The 25,148-nt window shown below is 41.8% G+C and overlaps 1 protein-coding gene across 1 annotated transcript in view; it reads right to left on the bottom strand.

The window, feature by feature from the left end:
* The window catches only part of NEK5 (NIMA related kinase 5), a 55,141-nt gene that overhangs the window by 29,532 nt on the left and 461 nt on the right, over positions 1–25,148 (bottom strand). The window contains exons 1-10 of the mRNA XM_040622433.1: positions 24,640–25,148; positions 17,351–17,447; positions 10,517–10,614; positions 8,295–8,378; positions 8,136–8,206; positions 6,977–7,063; positions 4,884–4,938; positions 3,015–3,215; positions 2,854–2,935; positions 1,063–1,190 (exon numbers count right to left, since the gene is read on the bottom strand). The exon at positions 24,640–25,148 is cut by the window's right edge and continues 461 nt beyond it. Coding sequence (XP_040478367.1) covers positions 1,063–1,190; positions 2,854–2,935; positions 3,015–3,215; positions 4,884–4,938; positions 6,977–7,063; positions 8,136–8,206; positions 8,295–8,378; positions 10,517–10,614; positions 17,351–17,447; positions 24,640–24,756 — 1,020 coding nt within the window. The 5' untranslated portion in view covers positions 24,757–25,148. The remainder of the gene's footprint in view (positions 1–1,062; positions 1,191–2,853; positions 2,936–3,014; positions 3,216–4,883; positions 4,939–6,976; positions 7,064–8,135; positions 8,207–8,294; positions 8,379–10,516; positions 10,615–17,350; positions 17,448–24,639) is intronic.

Here is a 25,148-nt window from a genome sequence, read left to right as displayed (position 1 = left end):
GAAAAATGGCTAGAAATAGAGAAAAGTATTGGAAGGAAATTAACAGCTTCTTTAGGATTTTCCCTAAAATCCCAAATGGTAATGAGAACATCAGAGGTGGTTCCTGTGGAGGCCCCTTTATTCCACTGCATAAAACCTCAACTTGTTCTCCTAACTCAATCCATCCTTGAATCTTTTTGGTGTTTTTTTCTCCCCTACTAGTGTGCTACAGAGTATCCTAATTCACAACATACTTTTAATTGTTTTTAAAGTTTATTTGCTTATTTATTTTTGTAGTAATCTCTACATCCAACCTGGGGCTCGAACTCACGACCCCAAGATCAAGACTCCCATGCTCTTCCCACTGAGCCAGTCAGGTGCCCTGACTTTTACATTTCTTTAATGTGAGCTACACCACATTCTATCAAGCAAAGGGCAATAATTTAACTAATAGTTTCAAAATCCATGTATACACCACCACCTTTTCTAAAATGTCTATATAGCAAGTAAACACTTAGTAAACGTACCTCCAAAAGATCCTCTAATTATACAAGCAGAGACGTCTTTGAAAATACAATTCTTCAATTAAAAAAACAATAGCCATTTTATCATTATATACCAGAAGCGTTCCTCTAGCATGAACTAAGAGCTTCAACGCTCTGCTGACGTGGATTCAGACAACCAATCCCAAAGAATCTCTAGGAAAAAATCACTGACGATATAATAAAAGATTCTCGATTATATATACCATGTTAGAATTAAGGGAATGAAAGGCATCATGTTTTCTGCTGCTATATGACTCACTTATTCTATATAGAAAAAAACCTTATTTCTTTAAAGAAATCAAAAGGTTTTGAGTTGGAAAAGGAAAACTGAAACTAGTACGTGGAATCTTATAAGGAAATACCACTAGAAGGTGTCCAACGAAGTACCACTTTAATGCTCATTACAGAACGATTTTGCTCAAAAGCACAAAACCAGCGTTCTCCATACTAACGAGCTTGTACCCTGGGAACACGTGCAAGTCGGTCTGTAGGACATGCTATCCGCTAACAAACCAGAGGAAGGGTTTGGTCCACTTACAGGCTTCTGAGCTCCAGCAGGTGGTCTCCATTCATTTCTATTTAACATCTCCTTCCTTTTCGTTGGCTCCAACATCCTCGATCTTGGTAGGCCCTTTCCCTGGAATCTCGCTTTCTGTATCGTAGAATCTTATTCAACCAAAATAAAACAACTTCAATTTCTTTAAAACACCCACACTTAACACCGAGGCTTGTGAGAGTGTGAACCTAAGGGACCATTTAGCCCGCGATGTTTAGCCCCAGGAGAGAAGGGCCCGTGGAAAACTAGGCTGTGTTGTCTTTTAATGGAGAAAAGCATCTTATCCAGGGTTCCTTCACATATTTCTAGTATATATAACACTACTTTTTAAAAAATTAGGGATTAACGCTAACATTTACAGGACCAGGATCCATCGGATAATGGGATGAGAAATTACATGCCGTCATCATCGCTTGGGTTACAGGCCACGCCGCTCACGCCCTACTGTTGTGTGGAATGCGTGAGCAGGCCTTTTTTTTTTTTTTTTTTAAGAGAAAGAGAGCAGAAAGGAAGAGACAGAAGGAGAGGAAGAGAGAGAAAATCTTAAGCAGACTCCCTGCTGAGTGCGGAGCCCCACCCAGGGCTCGATCTCAGGTCTCAGGATCCAGAGTTGGACGCTTCGCCACCTGCGCCAGCCAGGCGCCCCATGAAGCGCATGAGCAGGCTTCTAACAGGTCTGTGTTTGCCACCATCAGGCTTTGTTCCTGTTTTCCTTTCCTTCCTCTGTTAGAAATGTGGACACTGCACCTTCTCTCACCCTCTACTTACCTCCGTTTGAAACTTCTCAATCGAGACCGATATATAACAACACCAAACCAAATGACACATGGCACAGGGACTCTGCCACCCGTCTTCCCTTGCCAACTTGCCTCAAGTCTAGTGTCTCTATCACAGTGGATAGATTTCCCTGCTGCCGGCTCCTTGGAGAGATGTTCTACTTCTCCTCGTCCTTCCAGGTCAGACATTTGGTTATGACTAGGTCCACGCTGCTCTTATTTCACAATATCAGTGGAATTAGTAATTTCGTCTTCTGTAATGTCTGTCTCCCTCATGCACACACATGCATGGACCACTTCACCCGCTGATCCTGAAACCACCACTAAAACTGTTTCTCTATTGATCGTTACCGAAAAGTATCACCTGCTTTCCTCAGGGTCCTATAATAATGACCAGAGTCACCAGTTAGCTCCGAGATACTAACTCCAGCTCCAAGCAGCCCTTGCAAGAGAATTCTGAATCGCCAGTCTGTCCTCTCTGCAAAAATTTAGCTTCATCTCATCACCCCAGGTCTGTCTGTGAACCTTCTCTTACTCTCCCTATGAAAAGTTAAGTTAGGATTCTACCTGGTCAAGTGTCTCTTTATTAGTAAATTCACTGCTTCCTGAAGTTTCCTGACTAATGAGAAGAGAGGAGATGAGTCACCCAGAGCAGGCATGAGCTAGATACGCAGGCAACACTCACTAGTCACCGTTCAACAAGATGATTTTTTCCTGCTTATGCTGCTCATATAAATATATTTTTTAAAGTAGGCTCCACACCCAACGTGGGCCTTCAACTCATGACCGGGATCAAGACCTGAGCTGAGATCATGAGTTGGATGCTTAACCGATTGAGCCACCCAGGTGCCCCAACCCTCCTCGTATTTTTTTAAACGTCCACGTTCAGTGTATTTGGTGGAATTTCTGTGCTAAGGTTGTCAGCCATGTATTATAACTCACTGTGTGAGACACATGTAAGAAATGTTTTTTGATCACATGGTCAAATAGTTCTTACCTTGGACCCCCTTCCCTATAGGTTGAGAGGCCAGTGATCTTGCTTTATGTGTGAGGCTGTGACTGAAGTCCTCCTGAGTGACCTAAGATGGAACACATGTGTCAAGGACCCGCTAACCTAAATCACTGTCAAAATCCCCATGGAAGCACCTCAAAGCTCACCTCAGGAGTCAAGTATTTGGCAATAAGATTCTCTAAAAAAGGCCTTTTCAAAATGGAATTAATAGACGGCCGATCTCGGGGAGATACTTCAAAGAGCTGAGATATCAAGGCCTGCAGGTCACGGGAGAACCTCGGGGATATCGGGGCAAAATGCGCTTGACAAATCTTCAGAACCAGCTGGTGTAAGTTGTTCCCCTCAAACTGAAAGGACAAGGAATAATGATACTAAATTAGAGAAAAAGTGAATACTAGCTTATAAAGTAATCTATCAAGAAACAAAACAATGTTTCCAGCAGGTGTTCACCACAAGGGCCCCCACACAGGCAGGCCCCCTGTAGAAACACACTCTCGCACTTGGGGGCGGGGGCCCTCTGCCTGTCACCCTCAGATTCCTGCACCCCAGGACCGAGGGTGGGGGCTGGTACTGACCACCCTTCCCTCGCCCAGCTGAAGAACGCTTGTGGAAGCAGCTCTTTTGCTTTTGCTCAAGCTGGACTTTTTAAATAAAAAAAGTGGAATTTGAATCTCAAAATAAAGTGAAACCAAAAAAAAAATGTTTTAAAGCTTCAGTTAGAAGTACTATGGTCCACCCTAAATTGTTTTCATCAACTAATATTTCACGAGTAGATATTACAGGCAGTTACACGGTGTGATGCCATGTTATATAAAACAAGGGTTTTTTTAGGTTTAATTTTTTCTTATCAAAATAATATTTATTCATGATAAAAAACTGGAAGGTAGAGGAAGCTACAAACATGGCAGATACATATAATTTTGTCAGCCAGGGGTATATTTCCTTCTAGTCTTTTAAAATAATGTTTCCCGGGGCGCCTGGCTGGCTCAGGGGGTAGAACAAGCGAAGCTTCATCTTGGGGTTGTGCGTTCAATCCCCACATTGGGCATAGAGCTCACATCTTTAAAAAAGTAAAATAATGTTTACTTTACAGAGTTGAGGTCATAACAATACAAAACTTTACAACTTGCTTTCTAAATTAACATAGCATAAACATTTCCTCAAAAATTTCATAAACCAGAAAATCTTCCATTATGTGAGGCCATCGGTTTACACACAAGGATAGCGCTCATGGACACAGTGTGGCAGTGAAGATCAGGTTTGGTCAGGCATTTCCTAGCTGTCTGACCTTTGACGATAATAATAACAACAGTAATAATAAATAACAATAATAACAGCTGTGTAGAAAAGAGTTCACACAGCAGGCTTAAGACTGCTCTCCTTAGAAAGGCCTGCTTACCATATTGGCCATTGGCTGGCATCTGGGAACTCACATTTCTGGAGAGTTCCACCACTCCCTAAATGTTCCGAGTGGATCTCTTTGCCTACACTGAGAGTGCAAACAATATGGTTGAAGCTGAACACCAGCTTTCTTCCTGAGGGTCTGGAAGCTTGGTACCTGCCAGGCACAGGGTGCCTACATGACCAGTCCCACATCAAAACCCTGAGCACTGGGTCTCTAAGGAGCTTCCCTGGTTGATAACATTTCACACGTGCTGTCACTACTTGTTGCTGGAGAAATTAGCGTGACTCCTACATGACTTCCTTGGGAGAGGGTCATAGAAGCTTGTGCCTGGTTTCCTACGGACTTCACCCCATGCACCTTTTTCCTTTGCTGATTATATATTCACGCACAATTTATTTTTAATGAAAATATGCTACATATACTATTCTGTGACTTGGGTTTTTTACAAGTTGCGCGTCTTGCCATGTCAATATATATGGATCGATCGTTCATCTTAATAGCTCGTCCATGTAATTTTTAACAATCTAATAACCCCAAACATTAACCTTTTTCCTCTCAAAAGTTAATTTCACTTTTATAGTTTCAATAAATTCAACATTAACATACTTACAGGATGCTTGAGTGTGCAAAGCTCATACAAGACACAGCCAAGAGACCAAATATCCCTGGGGAAGATAAGAGTTCACATGCCAAGACATAGCCATAATTCTCAGTTAAAGCCTTTACCCTTACAGTGCCTTATTATTTGTGTATCTTTACAATTTTATAGGGTGACCAGTTTTTTACAAACACTTTCAGGTACATTTTCAGTTCTTAGTCCTACTGAATAAGAGGTCAAATCGAAACAATGCATAGTTTGTCAGAATCCTAGCAGAGAAAAGGTATACCAACCTTGCTACCATCTGAGGGCTCGGTTTTACCTCAGCTTCGTGTGCTCAGAGGAAACGTGTGTATGTATGGAGTTTCAAGCAATTTGGAGGAAGCTGGCAAGACTCAAACACGGATTTGTTTTGATTCAAAGGGTAAAATTTGGTTGATTTAGGAAGGTATTTTCGACTTAAGGCTACTGACAGAACCAAAGTTCTACTACGTGATGACACAGTTGGTATCTGGTACTCCATAAACTTGGAAATTGTGCTTGCAATATGTGACTAGAGGCTTGCTCTTTAGTACTTAGTATTTATATGTAACTGGCTTAATAAGTTACCTTATAGAAAAAGCATCATTAAATCTAAAACACCAAGAAAAGATAATGAGAAGTGAAGAGTCAAAACAAGGATTCAGTAAAGTGAGGAAAATGGCTCCACTGTTTAGCAACACTTCCTCTGAGTGTGCGCTGGGGGAGCAGAGAGAGACATACTGAAGGCTTGAGGAAATGAAGAGATCACAGAATAGGTAGGAAACAACTTCCAACTGCTTTCTAGTGTTTTTCTGAGTTTCTAGAAACTCACAGACTACTTGCCACGACCACACAGAATTTTATCTTCGCCGGGTCTTCCCTAGGCCCACTCCCCCACCCCAGCCCCATCCCGTCCCGGAGCGCCCTCTGTAGCCAGCCAGTGTGGCCCAGCAGGGAACACGGCCACCCTGGGCTGGGCGGAAACCTGTGCAAGTCCCCTCCCACCCTGCGCGTGGTGAGGGCAACGATGAACCAGGGACGGGTTTCCTGGTCGACAGGGGGCAGCCGCTACCCAGCTGATTATTGCTAAGATCTTCCAATTTATCAAAAGCATCAAGTCAGCATATTTAAATGTTGACTCAAATTATTCACAAAGCAGTACAAAACAACGCTGCTGACCCAGGGTGCTTCTCCGGACAGTCTGCCCTTCCCCCCAGGCTACACTAGCTATATTCCTGCCCAACTGGAGGCCAAACCCCTTCTTGGCATTATGGGCAATTCAAAAAAAGAAAAAAAAAAGCCTGTTTTTCTATTATGCAGAGAAATATTTACTATTCATTTTAGAAATCTGTACCATCTGGGCTCTGCCGTCCACTTATCTCTTGCAAAGTCAAACAGCCAAACATTCCTTGAGTATTTTCCAAAATAAATGGAAAATTAACTCCCAGAAGGAACCCAGTCTTCCTGCTAAACCAACTAGTTCATCTGGCAGCCAGCTCTGAAAAGTGATTTTTTCCTGCTTCTCCTTATATGGAAGTAAAAACTACCTCATGTTCACCTTTTACGACTGTGTATATTAATACTATTCCGGAATGCTAGGCTCTGGTATCACATACATAAAACTAGTTGGGTTTTAAAGCTGGAAGATACCTTAACAATTGCCTAGCCAACACTCTTTGTTACAGCTAGGGGAGCTGAGGCCCACAGAGGTCAACCAACTTGGTTGAGATGGTGACAGGGAGACTAGGGCTCCTAGCTCCTAATCCAGCACTCTCGCGGCCTTCTCTCCGACCCACCCACAACACTTTCCCGTGTTAGGCTACACAGCATTCAGAAGGTACAGAAATCAGACACACGTCACAGTGACTGCAATTTTCAATATTAGTCTTTTTATCACTGGTATCTTCAAATGAAATGTCTTTCTTCTAAATACGTTCAAAAGCTTCAGGGGACACTGAAGTGGTTGGAGACAGTCACTGCAGTCCCCATTTCACATGTGAAGAAAATGAAATTATGAAAGTATCATGAGAAAGAGCGAATCCACCCGCTTTACTAGACTTTCAAACCAATCGTCGGCAACTCACGTTTTATTGTTGTAGGGTTTATTCTGACAGATCTCTGGGGACAGGTAGTATGGTGTTCCAACACAAGTTGTAGCAAGTTCCATGGAACTAGCAAGTTATATTAGATAATAAAATAATATGGTTTGTTATTGGAGTAAGAAAAGGCTTAAGAAACGGACATGCAAGAAAAAAGTACAAAAATGGATAACACAAAATTTGATGAATGTACATATTAAAATAAAGCCAACATATTGCATATTAATAATAGAGTAATAAAATAAGTTGATTTTTAAACTTATAATTCACCTCCCCAAAATCTACACATAAAAAATATTTATGGCTAATGGCTTCGCAAAGAAGTACAATTGTTACATTACAAAACTCTTAGATGTGGAAAGAGTTCCCCCTTTCCAAATACCAAAGTAATGCAGTCTCATGACTTAAAATTTGGAAAATATGAAAGTGAGTAAAGAAGAAAAAATTACCCAGAATCTTATTACCCCAAAACAGCTATTATTAAAATTTGGATATATTTCCTTCTTATCTTTTTTCCATGCATATTTTTCATCTAGGTGTGATCACAGAGTATTTAAAATTCAGAATTCCATTTTTGTCTTAATATAACAAAGTTTGTTCTCACATTATCAAGAAGTCTTCAAAATCATAAATGTGAGTGGCTACATAATATTCAGGTATCTGCTTGTGACAAGCTTTATAAAATTTACCCATTTCCCAATTAGTAGGCATTTAAATTATTCCAAATATCAAACTATTCCTTTAGAACAAATAGAACATTAAAAAAAAAAATCTCTTGCTATTTATTACCACCAAACTGTCTTCCAAAAGAGTTGCATCCATATACTCCCCCAGAGCATGTGTGAATTTGCCTGTTTCACTCATTTCTCACTGGCTTTATACGTACTCAGTCACATCTCCTTTGATAAGCTTGCATCGCACCATGCAACACTGCCACCATCTTTCTATTACACCAAGATTTATCTTGGAAGTTTTAATCTTAGACAAAATATCATCTGGATGAACGATTTAATGCATTTATATAAATAGTTCTCTAAAATTATCTGGAAATCAAACTTTTAATATCTTCTTAATTCATGATACCTAAAAATACATATTTTGGCTGTTACGAATAAAAAGAAAAACAATTTTTTAAAGTACTTACTTGTTCAGAACTCTGGCTATACCAAAGTCCCCGAGCTTTGCAACCATTCCATTCTTGCTGAGGAAAATGTTCTATCAATGGAGAAAATGCTGTGTGGTTGGAGATATTTCAAGAAAACAAAAGATCAGTTCTGTCTTGATCTTCTCTCTGAGCTCTTACCTGTGCTTTTACGTCTCTGTGTAAGATCTTCCTGTCGTGAATATATTTTAGTCCCAGAGAAATCTGTACAAACCAACTCAGAATCTATAGAGGGAACATAAAACAAAGCCAGTCAGTAGTCTGGTGCTCATTGAAATGTCTTTGTGAAAATATGCAAAAAGAGGGAAATAACATATTTATGTGTATGTATCTATATGAATGAAACTACTAGATATACCATCTTATCACATGATTCTCTTTTTATAGCTAAAAATTGAAGGTGCAGAAAGGCAGTCTAAATGTGCTGGTATCAAAGGGAACGCCACATACAGAAAAAGATAAAAGCGGGGGAGAGAGGGAGGCAGTTCATGATTTTTTTTTTTAACGCTGGTTGCTAACTGCATCAGAATAGCAGATAAGCAGCATTTCCTGATAACCCTGGTATCACTGGTGGAAAGAGGAAGAAGCAGAGAATCTGTGAGGTTATTAAAATTTTCAATGAAATACCATGTGTATATGATATAAAAACAGATATTTTACTTTTAAACTTTTTGGAACTTAATTTCATCTCTTAGTCATGATTTTATTTTATCTTCGCTGGCCACGAGCCTCTTTTTAAAAATGTGTTCTATGCCTATAAAGACTTCCTTAAATTATTCCAAATGTCATTGGTTCTTTGTCCGCCGGATTCCACAGAAAAAGGAAAACAAAAGCAAAAATAGCCATACTCCAGATGCTAGATTCAGTTGTAATTTTGATTCTTTTCCAATAAAGGGAAATGTAATTCAAAATTTTGTGGAGAAAAGAGTTTTCATTAAATGCGGCAAAATAACCCCTAGACAGGAAGAAAGGAGGGTTTCTACAAATACTGAATTTAATATATAATGTAAATGAGCATAGGAAGGATAGTTGATTAAATTTACAAAGTTTAGAGATACCAATTCTTGAATCATTTGTACATTCAAACTGTTCCATTTTAGCTTGAGGAGGAAATGATAGAGGCGTGAGGTCCTTAAATAGTAAAACTGGACACAGAAACAAATGGCCAAAAGAAAGATGGCGGGCCATTCCCATGCACTGCTCGAGGCAGTGGCCTGCCCCACCCATCACACAGGCCCGATTCAGATTCCCTTCCACACACACATTCCTGCTGTCAGATCACAGCTCCCAAGAGGGTTCCAGAGGAAGCTCAGAAGATGAAAGAAAAATGTGTTTGTCCAAAGAGAGAATGGGAATCGAGGTCATTACTCTTGGCCTTTCTCTCTTCTCCCTTCATAATCAATGAAACTAAATAGCCATTGCCATGAAGGGCCTCCATGCTCCTAAGCAAAGTGGGATAGCTATTTTAAAACAGCATACTAAGTGGTAAAAGGAAGAAGAGTGAAGCTATAAATATGTCACATTTAAAATGGCTGAGGAGCACCCACATTCACATTTTTTTAGCCATGAAGAATGATCTCAAGGGCATCCTCCATGAGAGTGTCCAAAAATACAACACTATCTTTTCTCAAAGTTCTGTCTCAAAAAGAGATTCAATTTCAGTTCAATTGCCAACATGTTCTGGACTAAATCTATCAACAATATTGATCCACTATTTTATGGTTTGAATATCTCTACCAGAAATCATATGCACCCCAATGTTCATAGCAGCATTGTCCACAATAGCTAAATCGTGGAAGGAGCCGAGATGCCCTTCAACAGATGACTGGATTAAGAAGATGTGGTCCATATATACAATGGAATATTACTCAGCCATCAGAAGGATTACCCAACATTTGCAGCAACATGGACAGCACTGGAGGAGATTATGCTAAGCGAAATAAGTCAAGCAGAGAAAGACAATTATCATATGGTTTCACTCATTTATGGAACATAAGAAATAGCAGGGAGATTGGTAGGAGAAGGAAGGGAAGAATGAAGGGGGGTAAACAGAAGGGGGAATGAACCATGAGAGACTATGGACTCTGGGAAACAAACTGAGGGCTTCAGAGGGGAGGGGGGTGGGGGACTGGGACAGGCCGGTGATGGGTATTGCATGGTGCACTGGGTGTTATACGCAAATAATGAATCATGGAACACTACATCAAAAACTAAGGATGTACTGTATGGTGACTAACATAACATAATAAAAAATTATTAAAAAAAAGAAATCATGCTGTATATAAACATGGCCTAGTACTTATGGCATTATAAATTTAATTCCCCCTGATATACATTAAAAGGCAAATTGGAGGTGTTTTTACCTGATCTTCACTAAATAACACTCCCCGTTGTCTATGGATCCTTCTCATGAGATCCCCTCCGTCACAATACTCCATCACAATAAACAGCCTGTTGTTCTCTAGAAGAAAAGGCATCATTACCTCTCGTGTTCTCAAAAGTGGAGAATATACAGAAAAACGCGGTATACAATAGTTACAAATGCTGGCTGTGGAATCACGACGGACTGGATTCCAGCCCACTTCACCACTTAACATTCTTAGCTCTGTGACTGTGGGCAAGTTATTTAAATTTTTCTGTGCCTCATTATCTCATCTGTAAGGTGGAGATAATAATACAGAAACTCCTCTGAGGATTGTCGCAAAGGTTAAACGAGTTAATCCGTGTCAGATGCTCAGAACAGTACCTGCATGTAATGAGAGTTCCATAAATGTTAACAATTATTATTAACACAATTCTGCCAGAGATGAGAAATCTGCTGTGAAATAGCAGCCATGACTCTTAACCGAAAACCCCAGGAAGAATTAATAGACCTTTGAAGTTGGGTGTAACCTTTATTTATATGGCACTTACTCAGCTATGTTGTTCAGCACAATAGACACTTCTAAACTAACCTCTGTCCGACCTACTTTCTAGAGTCATTACCATTACTGCTGCCCACTCAGGGTTACACCACTGGTGGCTACCAGACTCTCTAGCATGCTCTGTTCCCACGAATTCTCACCGAGACCATTATGTTCATCCCCAAATCGGTTTAGGCCGATTAGACTGGTTACTGTCATTATTGCATGAACTGATGAAAAATGAATGGAAAAAAAAGAGATGTGATTATTTCTACAAAACCTATGTCGACTACAGTGGAGAACTCAGTAAAAGGGAGTAGCTTTTTAAAAAAAGGCGGGGGGGTGGTCTTCAACCTAAATGTTGGATAAGAGAAAGCGTTAAAATGACTGTGCACTCAGATCACCTGTAAGTTCTGACCGCACTCTAAAGAAAAGAAATTGGAAACCAGAGCTGAGGGGCGTAGCCTACGTAAGTAGGAATATTCAGACCTCTATTCAATGTGTTCATCATCCAAGATGAGGCCTTAGTCTTACATCCAAAGTTTGACAAATGATTGTGCATTTCTAGATGAAAATAAATATGTGTACGACTTCCTGCTTCCCCAGCTTTTTCCCGGAACCGGCCAACTGCCAGCTGGGCTCCTGCTAGAAAGGGCTCCTACTCAGTTGTTCGTTTCTCCCACTCCTCTGTGGGTTCCCTGCAGACAGAGTCCACACTTTGTTCTTTTGTCTTCCCTGCACCTGGCACGGTAGCTGGCACGTGGAAGGGGCTGCATAAAGGGTGGTTAAGTGGTTTCATAAAAACATCTAAGGAACACACCAAAAATGGCATAAAGTCAGGTTTAAAAGCAAGTATTAATCTTCCTTGTGTTTTGCCTCGTGTTACTGCGTATCCACTAAGTTTCAGAATCTCTTGCCAAATAGCTATCGTTGGCTCCCTCTCTCTTTCAAGGAGCTTAAACCAACGATAGACTGGCTGTGAGCATCCTGACGGCACCTGTCCTCGGTTGCCTCTAACTCACGAACTCAGTGCTCCTCTCCCAGAACACTTCAATTCCCACCTCCTTAAAGGGGACAGATCCATTCATTCATCGGGAGACTGTTACTGAGGACGTGCCAAGGTTGAGGTGCTGGGAATATAAAGCACATAAGCCATCCCTCCCGCATGGGGAGGCGACCGTTGAGTTGGGGGGTCAGTCAGCATACATGAGAAGAGTGACCGTGGAAGTCTGTGCCCTGGAGGGCAACGAGGACAAGAGACACTGAAGGACAGACTTGGAGCGTCCAGGAAGGTTTGAAGAAGGTGTTTCTGGACACGCCCTAATTATCCAAGGGGTCAATTATCTTCAGGAATGTCTGACTTTTAGGAGAACTGCTGTTTCTCATAGCTCAGTCCTTGCGAGGGCCACTTCAGCAATGAAGGAATGGCAGTCGCAAAACCACAGGACAGTTGAAATCAGGAAAACTAAGGAAAAAAGGTTCCATTTTATTTCCTTCCCACCCACCTCCAACACACTCAGCCTTACACCGGCTTTCCGTGAATGAAGTTAATTGGCTGGTTCAGGATTAATCATGGCTGAGCCATCTTGAAGAAACTATCTGGGTCAATGAGCATCATTTGGCTCTAAACATGCACCCCCCCCACTAGCCACTGTTAATTTCATATTTAATGAGGTTAGAACTGTCTGGCAAGATCATTTATGTTCTCAAATTTTCCATCTGTTTAAAGAAAAGTAAGCACTGAGGCGCCTGGGTGGCTCAGATGGTTAAGTGTCTGCCTTCGGCTCAGGTCATGATCTCCAGGTCCTGAGATCAAGCCCCCGGCTCAGCAGGGAGTCTACTTCTCCCTCTCCCTCTGCCTCACCCTTGCTCATGCTCTCTCTCTCTGTATCTCTCTGTCTCAAATGAATAAATAAAATCTTAAAAAAAAAAAAGTAAGCACCGTAGGGGAGGGGAGAAGGGGTATAAGAAACAAATTGTCCTCATGGCCTCCAATCTCAGTGATGGAAATAAAGAATATACACTAGCATTACAATACAGCATATTACGTGCCACAGGAGTAAGCTGGGAGGTTCTCAGAGCAGAGGTGACAAAGTCCCTTTCCATTAAAGGACAGATCTGTGTTTAGTCTTAAAGCATGTATAAAATATTTGAAAATGCAGAAAGGAGGAAAAGGATGCCCTAAAAAGGGAATGCAAGACACATGGTAGGGCAGCAAGTTCTGGAACTATAGAGCTTACGGGCCATTGACCTTTCCAAACTAGTGAGGGGCACTAACGTTAAGCAAGCTTTCTAGTGTCGAATTCCAGCAGGTAAAAGACAGTTACTGTAATTAACTCACTCTAAACTGCACTTCTTACAAATCAGGATGGCATCCTCCAATCGGTTGCTGTGGGCCCAGCCGTCTTGATGTTATTACTGCCTGCATAATTTTTAGAACCCCTCCACCAATTTAATCTGCTTCTAGTTTCCTTTTTAGTATGCACAAGAGTAATAGAAAGTAAATAAGTCTTACAAAGCCTTTGTAATATCTAGAGAAGAGCACTGTGTTACAGTCAAATTGGCGGTATTGTTCCTTGGAATTAGCACCTAACGGTGCATCTCGTAACCAATGGCCCCTAGATTTGATGAACCATCACCCACTACCACCATCATTCCATAAAATAAAATCATTTAGCACCCCAAATCATGGATGGACACAGAATCAGCATCAAGAATGAAAACATCTCCTTTCTTCTCCCTTGTGCACTGCACTCTTCTCACACGGACGTCCCACAGGGCTCTGTGCCAGGTGTGAGATTCTACCCTTCTTACGAGCCTCTGACTATTTCACGGATGCTGGGACATGCGACTTCGAGGCCAGCGGCAAAGGACTTAATTACTCTTGGCAAAAGCAGGTGTCAGAGCTTCACGTTAGCGCTCGTTCCACAGAGGTAAAACACACGAGCCTAGATGGACACATGCACCTGCTGTGGGCGACGTGACAGGAGAAGAACAGCATGCTTGAGGAAGCTGCTGCTTTCTAGGGAGCAGTAAACAGGCCGGCTCTGCCTTGGGGGAGACGTCTCATCCTTCAGTTCGCTCACCACAAACACAATCTGGGTAGACAGTGGTCAGGGCTTTGCACTCCTGGCACATTGGGCAGAAATGTGCACAGACACTCAGGGCCCATAGCCGACTGCCTTTCCCAAAAGCATCCTGGCCAGTCCTTTAACCCACCAGGCCTGCTCTTGCCCTCATGCCTTTGCAGTGGCTGCTCCCCTGGCCTAGAAAGTTCTTCTGCAGAGTTGAGTATGGCTCTTCAAGTCTTTGCTCAAATGACTGCCCTTTTATGTTGCCATGGCATTTATCACCTCCTAACATACTATACAATGTGCTTATTAGTTATGTCTACATTTATTGTCTGTTTCTCCCCACCCTTTCCCCTTAGCCCGCATACTACCCAGTCTATAGCAGGCAGCCTTCCAAGATGGCCCCAGTGCACACATGGCGTGGGCTCCCTCCCCTGGAGTGCGGGTGGAACCTGTAAGTAGGATGGGCTGTCACTCCCGCGATGATGTCAAGACACACGGCAGAGGGGATTTTGCTGAAATCACTGAAGTCAGTTGACTTTGAGTTAATAGAAAAGAGATTTTACCGGGGGGCTTCACTTTATCACAGGAGCCATCCAGATCTAGGTCTAGAGGTCAGGGACAGAGGAAGTGAGATTCCAAGTGGAAGAAGGCTTACTGAAGGGGCCACACGGCAAGGAAGGGGAACTGGCTTCCAGAAGCCCATAACCACCCTCAGCGAACAACCAGCAAGAAAGCAGACACCTCAGTCCTATGATCCTAGTAGATGAATTCTGCCCACAACGTGAATAAACACGGCAGAGAACTCTGAGCCTCTGAGGAGAGAGCCGAGCCAGCTGTGGGACCTGAGCAGAGAATCCAGCTAAGCCACACCCAGACCTGGGATCTAGAGGGGTTGCGAAAAGATAAATGGGTGTTGGTTCAAGACACTGAATTTGTGGTCGTTCGTTATGCAGCAAGAGAAAACAACAGTGCAGGGAGAGATTCTGGCCTACTGTGTGCACTGATGAAACCCAGAACACACCCAGCATGTAAGGTACTTGATAAGTATTTATTGAAGGAAATTAAGTGGAATTAATTTAGCTGTAGGAAAATCTCACTACACTCCCTTGTTTTTCATACAATTGCTTCAAACTTATAAAAAGTTCATGCTTTCTATAGACAAACATTTACTGAACTAGAGCCACGGCTCTTCTGTTCAGAGACAAGCTGTTGAGGGTAAACAAAGGCTTTATCTTAATAAGCTCCGGGTTTCAAGTCCCCAAAACCTGCCAGGCAAACCGGGAGGCATCCCCATATCTCTAGCTTTCCTAAACACAGGGGCACTCTACTTTAAAAACAGAAAATAAAGCTGTTCTAAGAAAGTATAAGCTTACAATATAAACAGAGGCCGTGGAGGGCATTTATATTGTCCAAATGACCTCTAATTTTATAACAGCACCAATGTCAACGGTCCTCAAATGTCTACTTTGCATAAAGACATATTTTTACTCTTTGAAAGCGGTCTAGTCCATGTACTCCTTAGCCAAGGTGTATTAAGCACCTACTATGTGCTGGGTGCTGAGGAGCAAGTGGAGACAAAAGAATTCATTAGGTTTGCTATCTTAAAGGGACTATGGTAAACCAGTTCAGACTTGCATATGTAAACAGGCACACGCGCACAAGGGCAGAGGTGCTCTGCAAGGTCCGGAACGGGCGCCATGTTGGAACCGTGATCTCGGAGAAGGCCTGAGCACGAGCAGGTGCTAGCCAGACACAGGGAGTCACAGTGATAGCCCAAAGAATGAGGAAAAGAAAGATCGTCTTCTGGCTTTGTTGGGAATCAAAGAATAGGAACGGAGGGCACTTTCTTCAGTGGCTGCCCTTTAGAAGTTGTTCAGAACAACTCAACTCCCTGCTCACATGTACTGCTCCAGTCCCAGGAAGATCACACAGCAGCCCTGAGAACTCTTTGAAATACCCAGCCGTTGAGGAGGGCCATACAGAGAACTGCTTTGAAAGCAGTCATTTTACTTTGTAAGAGACCGAGTGCCCTGCACAGCATAGAAGCTCAAAACGTAGTGGCTATGGATATTTACTTACTGATTTGTACACCCCTGAGGGCGCTTGAAGACATCCAGGTAACATTCCTGCTCCATGAACTACTTACCACTGTGAATTCAAGCCCCCAGCCCAGTGCTGGGGCCTGGGATGGGGACGCTCCACAGTGAGCTGTGGGCAGATAGAGCCTGTCACCGCCTGATACGCACCTGACATACAGTGGACATGTTTATTGTCTGTCTCTTCCCCCTAGAACGTAAGCTCCACGAGGACAGGAACTTTTGCCTATTTTGTTCACCGTTCTATTCCTGGAGCCTAGAACAACGCCTGGCATACAGTGAGCACCTAGTAACAATTTGTTAAGTGAATGAATGGTCTCTGACCAATGCTCCTTTTATGTCTTGTTTTGTATTTTTACCTTCGGAGCCAAGTGGTAGATGAAGGCAGATGAGATGTTATACTCAGGCATCCACGGCAAGGGAATCGCTTCCTTAAAGTTTTCCCCTCTAGTGTGGCCGTTTGCTTGACCATGGTGCGTGGCTGTTGGCTCCTTCTCTGTAAGAGGACTGCACGGCCCGCCTGTTGCCCCAGCATGAGCACGAACTCTCAGAGGCAACGTATACCCTCCCCGTCACCACGTTTTCGGGGTTGGCTGTGTGGCTGCTTTGCCAACAGGAACAGGGGCTCAGAAGGAAAGTGAGGAACAGGCCACATCCTAGCAGGGCTCTGAGAGCGATCGTGCGGCAGGCTCCGTGTCTCGTCCCCTTCTCTCGCTCAGGAGAACAGCATGCTCCCTATCTGGGCTGCTCCATCACCTGGACCCCAGACTTAAGATCCCGCCCACTCACAGCCAACGTGTAATGTGAGAAATAGATGTGGAATACTGGAGGCCACAATTTAGGAGTTCTTACTGTAGCAAGACTAATATACCAGCCATTAACTAGTGATGCAGCAAGAATTAAGGAGAGGAGGGAAAACTTAAGCAAACTTAAGAAAGTTGTCTACAAAAACTCACTAGAGAGGAAGTGAAGTCAGTGTCTCAAATTACGATTTAAGTAAATGGGAAAAGGAGTCCATTTACGAAAACGAATTTATGCACAGGTCTCAGGAATGTATCTTTTATAGATGTCTACGTGCCTATACTTTATTATTAAAGCACTTGAAGAATATTAGAATGTCAAACCTTGAAACGAACTGAAGAAGGTTACAATGTTGGGATGCTTCATCTTTGCCAGAAGAATTACTTCTTTCTTTGAAGCTTCCTTTTCTTGGATAGGCATCTAAATTACATTAAGAGATAGAGTAGTCTGTTAAGATAACTTATTTTCAAGAACATGCTTTTTGCTCACTATCATCTAAAATTCTCCACGATTTCACTGGCTTCTAATGACACTTCCGAAACTGATCTTTCAATGGCAGGAAATGACAGTCTTAGAATTAGCAGCGTGGTCTATATCAAATCACTGGTTTTCTAGTGACAATCGTAAAGAAGAAAATAAATATTTCTGGTGAAGGTCTGCTGTATTAAAGGTTCAGTTGCATTGGTGGCACTGTGTTAATTACTTAGGCATCTGGAGGAAACTTATTTTAATATTTATCTCTCAGCAGCAAAGAAATTCTTTTTAACAATGCAACGTTCCAGCAGCAATCACTGCTGAGAAGAAACAGATGAAATTTTAAAAAAAAGTCATATATCATATCAACCAGACCAGTAAAATTCTGTAGTAAGATTACTACATTTTTTATTTTCAAATAAAAATGGTCTCTTGTGACTTCATTTTAGATCTGATGCATTTTTCTTATTATTCGGTATATCATCTATTGACAGTATTTTTCAAATCATTTTGGTGCCGGTGGCCACACTTTGCTTCCACCTCTTCTTCCTCGTTCTTGACACTTGGCCTCGCTTGACTGGTCATCTCCACCCCGACCTCTGGCCTGGCTGCCCCACCTTCTGGCCTCTGCACGCAGGTCACCACTCCTCTCCACTGCTCCCTCTGTAATGTTCTTCGACACTGGCCCACATCCCAAATTTCTCATCCTCACTGAGAGTTGAGCATTTTTTAAACATTAACGTTCTCGATCCCAGCTTTACCGCCTCCTACCTATGTAACCTTCCGTAAATCATTTAAATCTCCGCTTCTGTCTCTTCCACCCCAATTTAAATTGCACAGCTGCTACATGTGAGTTTCAGAACACAAGTAACAGAATTACTCCTACGAGATTGACAGACTTGGCTACTCAACTACTTTAATTTGAACTACTGTTTTTCAAAAGAACGTTATACACAAAATCAAAAAGCAAACGTACGTAGGTGACCGTATTTTTATAGTTAGGTAAAATTACCGGCAATAGCTGTGACAGATATTTCTGTATTTATAATACATAAGGAGTTCTGGCAAATTAACAAGAAAAAAAAAGGCAAACCTGCCAATAGAAGTATGGCAAAATACATGAATGGGCAACTCACAAGACAGAAAAGAAACAAAAATGACTGTGTAAACAGAAAAAAATATCCAACCTCACTCAATAATCTAAAGAACAAAGACTAAAACGAAATTTGCTACAATGTTTCATCTATGACATAGGCAAAGCCAAGAAGATGTTAATACCTAGGGTTATCCAAAAGCAGCAAACTGGCACTCAAATACTTCTGGTGTAGGTATATAAATTTGGGGGGGAAGGCAATTTTACAACGTGTACTGAGAAACTTTAAAAATGCTCCTGTTTTTGGCTTATTATTTCTTCTAGAAATTTATCCAAAGAAAATAATCAGAAATGTGCCCAAGCATTCTCATATAAAAACCTTCATTACTGTGTGTTATTACTAGTTTTTTAATTACTGTCATAATACACACCTGTGATCTTAAAAAAAATATTTGAAGCCAGACAGAAGTGAACAAGATGAACGTGAAACTCCCCCTTGCCCTCCCCACCCATTCCATGAATTCCTATTCCTTAGGAGTAATTGCTGTTAATTGCTAAATGTTTTTATTTAACGCACACATAGGTAAACATATGTACATAGTTTGTTTAATAAAAGTGACTTAGGGGCGCCTGGATGTCTCGGTCAGTTAAGCGTCAGACTCTCGGTTTCGGCGCAGGTCGTGATCTCCTGGTTGTAGAATCGAGCCCTGCGTCGGGCTCTGCACTTGGTGGGGAGTCTGCTTCAGATTCTCTCTCCCTCTCGCTCCTGCTCACACCCTCTCTCTCTCTCAAATAAATAAATAAAATCTTTTAAAAAATGACTTATATTCTACATATTACATGTACATTACATTAATCATACCTAAAAAACTAAACATAAATGTCTGAAAATAGAAAAAGATTTAAATCATGGTGTTTTTAACTTGATGTCATATTATGCAGTCATCAAAAATCAAGGGAGGCAATGTGTCATAGCAGAAGGAGCAGACGAAGAGTGAGGAAGGATCTGTTGGCTACTGGGCATCGTTGAGCAAATCACTTAACATCTTGGAGCCTCAGCTCTTTCACCCATACAATGAAGCCATGACATCTACCTCCAGGGCTGTTGCAAGGATTCAATAAGTTGATATATTAAAGCACATAGGGTGACAGCAGGTATAAAAGGCACCTGGTCGATGGTAAGCATCACCCTTATTATTGGGAACATTTAATATTATTATATGAGAACACTTTTTTTAAGTTTACTTATTTTTTTTTTGTAATCTCTACACCCAGCGTGGGGCTTGAACTCATGACCCCAAGATCAAGAGTCACATGAGCTTCTGACTGAGCCAGCCAGGAGCCCTGAAGAACATTTTATTATACGAAAACATTGAATGACTTAAGAAAATATTCACAACATATTGCTAAGTACAAAAAGCGGCTATAGAAGAGTGTATCTACCATGGCACCGATCATTCCAGTAACTTATAAAGTATTTATGCATTAAAAATAGCCTGGAGAAAAATTTACCATAATGTTTAAAGAGAGAGATTATCAGTGATTTTTATTTCCCTTGAAATGGTCTTATTTTTCCCTTCAGTTCTTTTCAAAAATTTTTATAATGAACCCTTTTATTTTATAATCAAGAAAATATACAACACATTTTTGGAAGCAAGAATCAAAAGAATAGGGACGGCTGGCTGGCTCCATTGCTAGAGCACTCAACTCTTGATCTTGGGGTCATGAGTTCAAGCCCCACGCTGGGTGTAGAGCTTACTTAAAAAAAAAAAAAGAAGAAGAAGAAGAATCAAAAGAATATGCTTGATAATAGTAGGATGATGAGAGAGAAAATATTAGCCTTTTGGTACCTGTGAGAAAATAAGCCATTCACGTTCTGGCATTTATAGAGTTTACAGCATGGAGAGGTATTGGAGATGTGAGGAAATGTAGATTTCTCTAGATAAGAAGTAATGAAAAACTACTTTAGGGTAGAAAGGAAGAAAGAAGCAATACATATTAATACTGGGACACAGGCGTTGCTAGGCAAATTTAATAACATAAAGAGATACGGGAAAGTGAGAAGAACAAGGCCTAACATGACATTCTCCTTAGTGATGGCCCGGAGGCCAGGGCGGTTCACAAGAAAAAGGATGAAAAAAATCAGTGCTGTATTAGAAAAATATGGTCAACTTTTTATTATCCACACTAAGAATGGGAGAGATGCTATGAAATGAATTAATATCTATTCTTACAGAGGATTCACTCCCAAATAGTTTCTTCTTTCCTTAGAATTAAAATGGTGTTATAATTCCTCAGTATGTACCGGCCGAACAACAGAGCTAGAAGGCCTCAAAGTATCTAGCCTTTGAATTATTTACCCAGTAAAAATGTACTGAATACCTACCAGTGCAAAGCATTATTAGGTGCTGTGTAGAACACCAAGACGAATAAGGCACGCGTTCTGCCCGCGTAGAACGCACAGTTTAATAAGGGGGAGAAGGCACGTGCACAAAAACACCAGCCAAAGCACATCAGAGTAGAAGGCAGTCAGTGTCATAGCAGCAGGACGGATAAAAAGCTATCAAGTCTACAGAGAGAGCGATTACTTCGAGTGGGAAGGTCCTGGAAGGTCTCCTGGGCAGGCAAAGACCTTCTTGAAAGCAAGAGCCCCATGGGCGAGCACAGAGGCTGCGGGCTGCAAAGGACGTGTAGATGGAGGGGAAGGTGGAAATGGGATTTGGGAAAACAAACCAGACGGCGGGTGAAAACTAATCCGAAGAGTCAAACAATATAAAAGCACAGGGCAAAAATTACTCACGATCCCACATTCTACCTACGTAATAACAATCTAGTACATCTTCCTCATACGTATGTGAATCTATGCCCGGGTATGTGTGTGTGTGTGTGTGTGTGTGTGTGTGTGTGTGTGTGTGTGTATATATATATATATACCTGAAGAGAGAGAATACATATTTTTACAAAGATTGCCTCGTTCTACACATACGGTTTTCTCAAGTAGCAGAAGCCGTGACATTTCTCATGTCAACACATCTGCAACATGATTTCTAAGATCTGCATTGTTTTCGTAAATTAAGTAACCAATCCCCTACTGTTGGACATTTAAGTTGCTTTCTGACCGTTCATCTCTGGGTATTTCCTTGGAATAAACTCCCAAAAGTAGATCCAGGGATATGTGCTCTTTTCCTTATCTTTTTCAAAATGAAGATAACTTTCTCTGCCTATACAAATAACACAATTCAGGGACGCCTGGGTGGCTCAGTCGGCTAAGAGTCTGCTTTCCGCTCAGGTCACGATCTCAGGGTCTTGGGATGGAGCCCCACGTCGGGCTCCCTGCTCAGCTGGGAGTCTGCGTCTCTCTCTCCCTCTGTGATCTCTCTCGCTCTCAGTCTCTCTCAAATAAATAAATATGTAAAAAGACAAATAATATAATTCATAATTTAAAAAACAGAATATATGCTCCATATTAAAAATTCTGAAAATACAGAGGAATGGTGGAGGTGAAATCCTATCACTCAACAATAATCATTGTCAGTGTGTGAGTGTGTGTACTGTTAACATGACACACACACACACATATACACACATACACACATAACTTTTGGTGGCCTGATTTTTTTTTCATCTTTACAACATGCTGTGGACCTATAATACAGACTGGGCATGGGTCCTTCCAAGTTTCTGATACATATTAATGAATTCCCTTCAGAGTGATACCAATTTACCTTCCCATCAGCAGAGCTTGAAGAGCGTGCCCGCTTCCTCCACTTGTATATCCTTTCTAATCCTTGCCAAGTGTATAAGCAAAAATGGATTTTTATTGATTCGTATTTCTTAGTTTACTAATGAGTTTGAAGTTTCTGTATGATGAGTTCCTCAGTACGGGTTTTTTTCTTTTTATACATTTATAAAAGGCCAGCACTTTTCGTCAATACTTGCAAATATTTTTGGCATTCTGTCAACTTCCTTTTGACTTATTCATGGTGTTTTTTGTCATTCAGCAGTTTTAGGTTTCTACGTAGTCAAAGATGACAATGCATCTAGTCATCTTTTCCTTGACGACTTCTGTCCCGGTGAAGGTCTGGGGACACGAATGAAGCATTATCACAATTTTGCTACACAAAAGCCGGAGCCTTGGCAAAACTACTGAAGCAGCCCAGGGCATTGACAAAACGAAGAAAACAAACTCAAAGGGAGAATGAGTCAACAGTATGTAGCAAGTCACTGGATGTGAAGGAAGACAACAAACTCAGAGATGACCTCATGGACACCAATGTCATGGACACAGTGCGGCACAGAGCAGATAAAATGCAGAACGGGGGGCAGGAAGGGAAGCGGGCTGGAGAGAGAGCTGGAAGAGTGGTCTGCTCACCGGCGGAGACAGGAGGGAGGCGACTGCCCAGAGAAGGAGAAGCGAGTCGGCAAGGAACAGATGGCGGGGGACACAGACAGGGTGAGAGGGCAGACAGGCCTGAGAAAGAGCAGCCAGATAAACAAAGGAGAGCGAGCGGAATAATGTGGAAGGAAGCTCTGACAGGCCGCTAGAATAAAGGACACTTGTAGAAGCCATGGAGCCATGAAGAGCAACCAATACTGCTAAATAAATCCTTCTCCCTGAAGCTGACCATCTACACCTGAGCTGTAATATAAGTTTGGGAAGTCCTTTTGTTTTCCTTTGCAACTTTAAAAAATTGTGGTAAAATATGTAGAACGTAAAAGATATGCCATTTTAACCATTTTCAGATGTACAATTCGGGGGCATTATGTACACTCACACCGCGCAACTTGTCAAGTCCACTTTGCACATAATTTGGGGTGTTTTTGTTTTTTTTTAACTAAAGGGATTTTTTTTAAGATTTTGTTTTCAAATAATCTCTACACCCAATGTGGGACTCGAACTTCTAACCCTGAGATCAAGAGTCACATGCTCTACCAACTGAGCGACTGAGCCGGCCAGGTGCCCTATTTTGCACACATTTTGTATGGAACGTTTTTGCTACTCTCATTTATAAATCCTCCAGGAGACACCCAACAAGACTTCAAATTAATTCCAGCATGCGATGGGCATTGTTGCCCCAATATATTGTGATATGAACACATCACTAGAGGGGGTGACACAAACACTTGCCCGAGAGGAATTCAGCAGAAATGATTCCTTTTCAATAAAATATATTTAACCACTCTCCAAAATCATCAGACTAGCAGAAGGACACTGTTTTCCTCCATTTGTTTGATGCATCCAGTAAGTGTCCGGGCATCTATCATGTGCCAGGCACTGCCCTGTGTGCTGGAGAAGACAGACAATAAGCACATGAAGAAAATGTGAGCGGCGTAATTCCAGACCATTATAAATGCTATTCAGAAAAGAAACCAAGGCGGTGTAATGAGTGATTGAGGGTGGCACGGGGATGATTTGGGGAAGGCCTCTCTGTGGAGGGGAACTGATGAGGGCGATACAGTCAGAGGAAAAGCACCAGCCCGTGGCGAGATAGAAAAGTCAAGCAATGGGGGAGGGGAACTCTCACAGGCCTTGCAGGCCCCCCTCAGTCTGCCACAGGAACCGGTGATATAATCTTATTTTTTTTTTCTTCTTTCTTTTTTTCCTGTCCTTTCCTTCTCTTTTTTTCTAATAAAATCTTGGTTGCTCTTTGGACAACAGACTTAGGAGTATGAGCAACCCAGAGTCAACTGAGGCTTATTTTTTTTTAAGATTTTATTTATTTAATTGAGAGAGAGAGTGAATGAGAAAGAGAGAGAGAGAGAGTGCACAGCCAGGGGGAGGGGCAGAGGGAGAGGGAGAAGCAGACTCCCTCCCAGCTGAGCAAGGAGCCCGACTCGGGGCTCAGTCCACCCTGGGATCATGACCTGAGCCGAAGGCAGACGCTTAACCGACTGAGCCACCCAGGCGTCCCTAGTCAACTGAGGCTTAAAGTTCATGCTATAAAAACAAACAAGAAAAAAAAAAAGTTTCTTTTTCATCCTAAATTAAAAGCCAGCTGAATATATTACTGAAAATGAACAGGAATGTGAACTTCTTCACTTTACCTTTGCAAAATCGATCTCTTTTATAACACAGGGCTTGCTATCGGATTTCCCTTTAGCCAAGAATGCTTTCCCGAAGGCACCTTCCCCGATGGCCTTAATCACATCATATTTATCCATGCTGTCAAAGCTGGTTCCTGAAATCAGAGCACTGCAATTTTATCACACACTCTTCACAAGCATTAACGAAGTCACAAAACTGATCACTACAATGTAAAGAACTCCTTCTGCTAAAACTTTCCTATCAACCTCAGCAAGACAGAGTCAAATAACTTTTTCTGTGGCCACAGGTGACCACCAAAGTGAAATGTTGCTTCTTGGTGGAATCTGGGCGCAGACTCAGCTTTGATACACTGTACTTTTGTGATCCTGGGGAAGTCACTCAATCCCTCAAGACCTCACTTTCCTAATTTCTAAAATGGAAATAACACCACCTGATTTTGCAAGACTGTTCCGAGAATTTAAGATGTAACACCCCGGGTCTTGGCTCCTCTGTAAAGCAGGAATGTCCT

The sequence above is a fragment of the Ursus maritimus genome, unplaced genomic scaffold (genome assembly GCF_017311325.1).
Source record: "Ursus maritimus isolate PB19 unplaced genomic scaffold, ASM1731132v1 scaffold_10, whole genome shotgun sequence".
NCBI lineage: Eukaryota > Metazoa > Chordata > Mammalia > Carnivora > Ursidae > Ursus > Ursus maritimus.
Note: the sequence above shows the minus strand (reverse complement) of the source record. Positions and strands in the feature narration are given on the sequence as shown.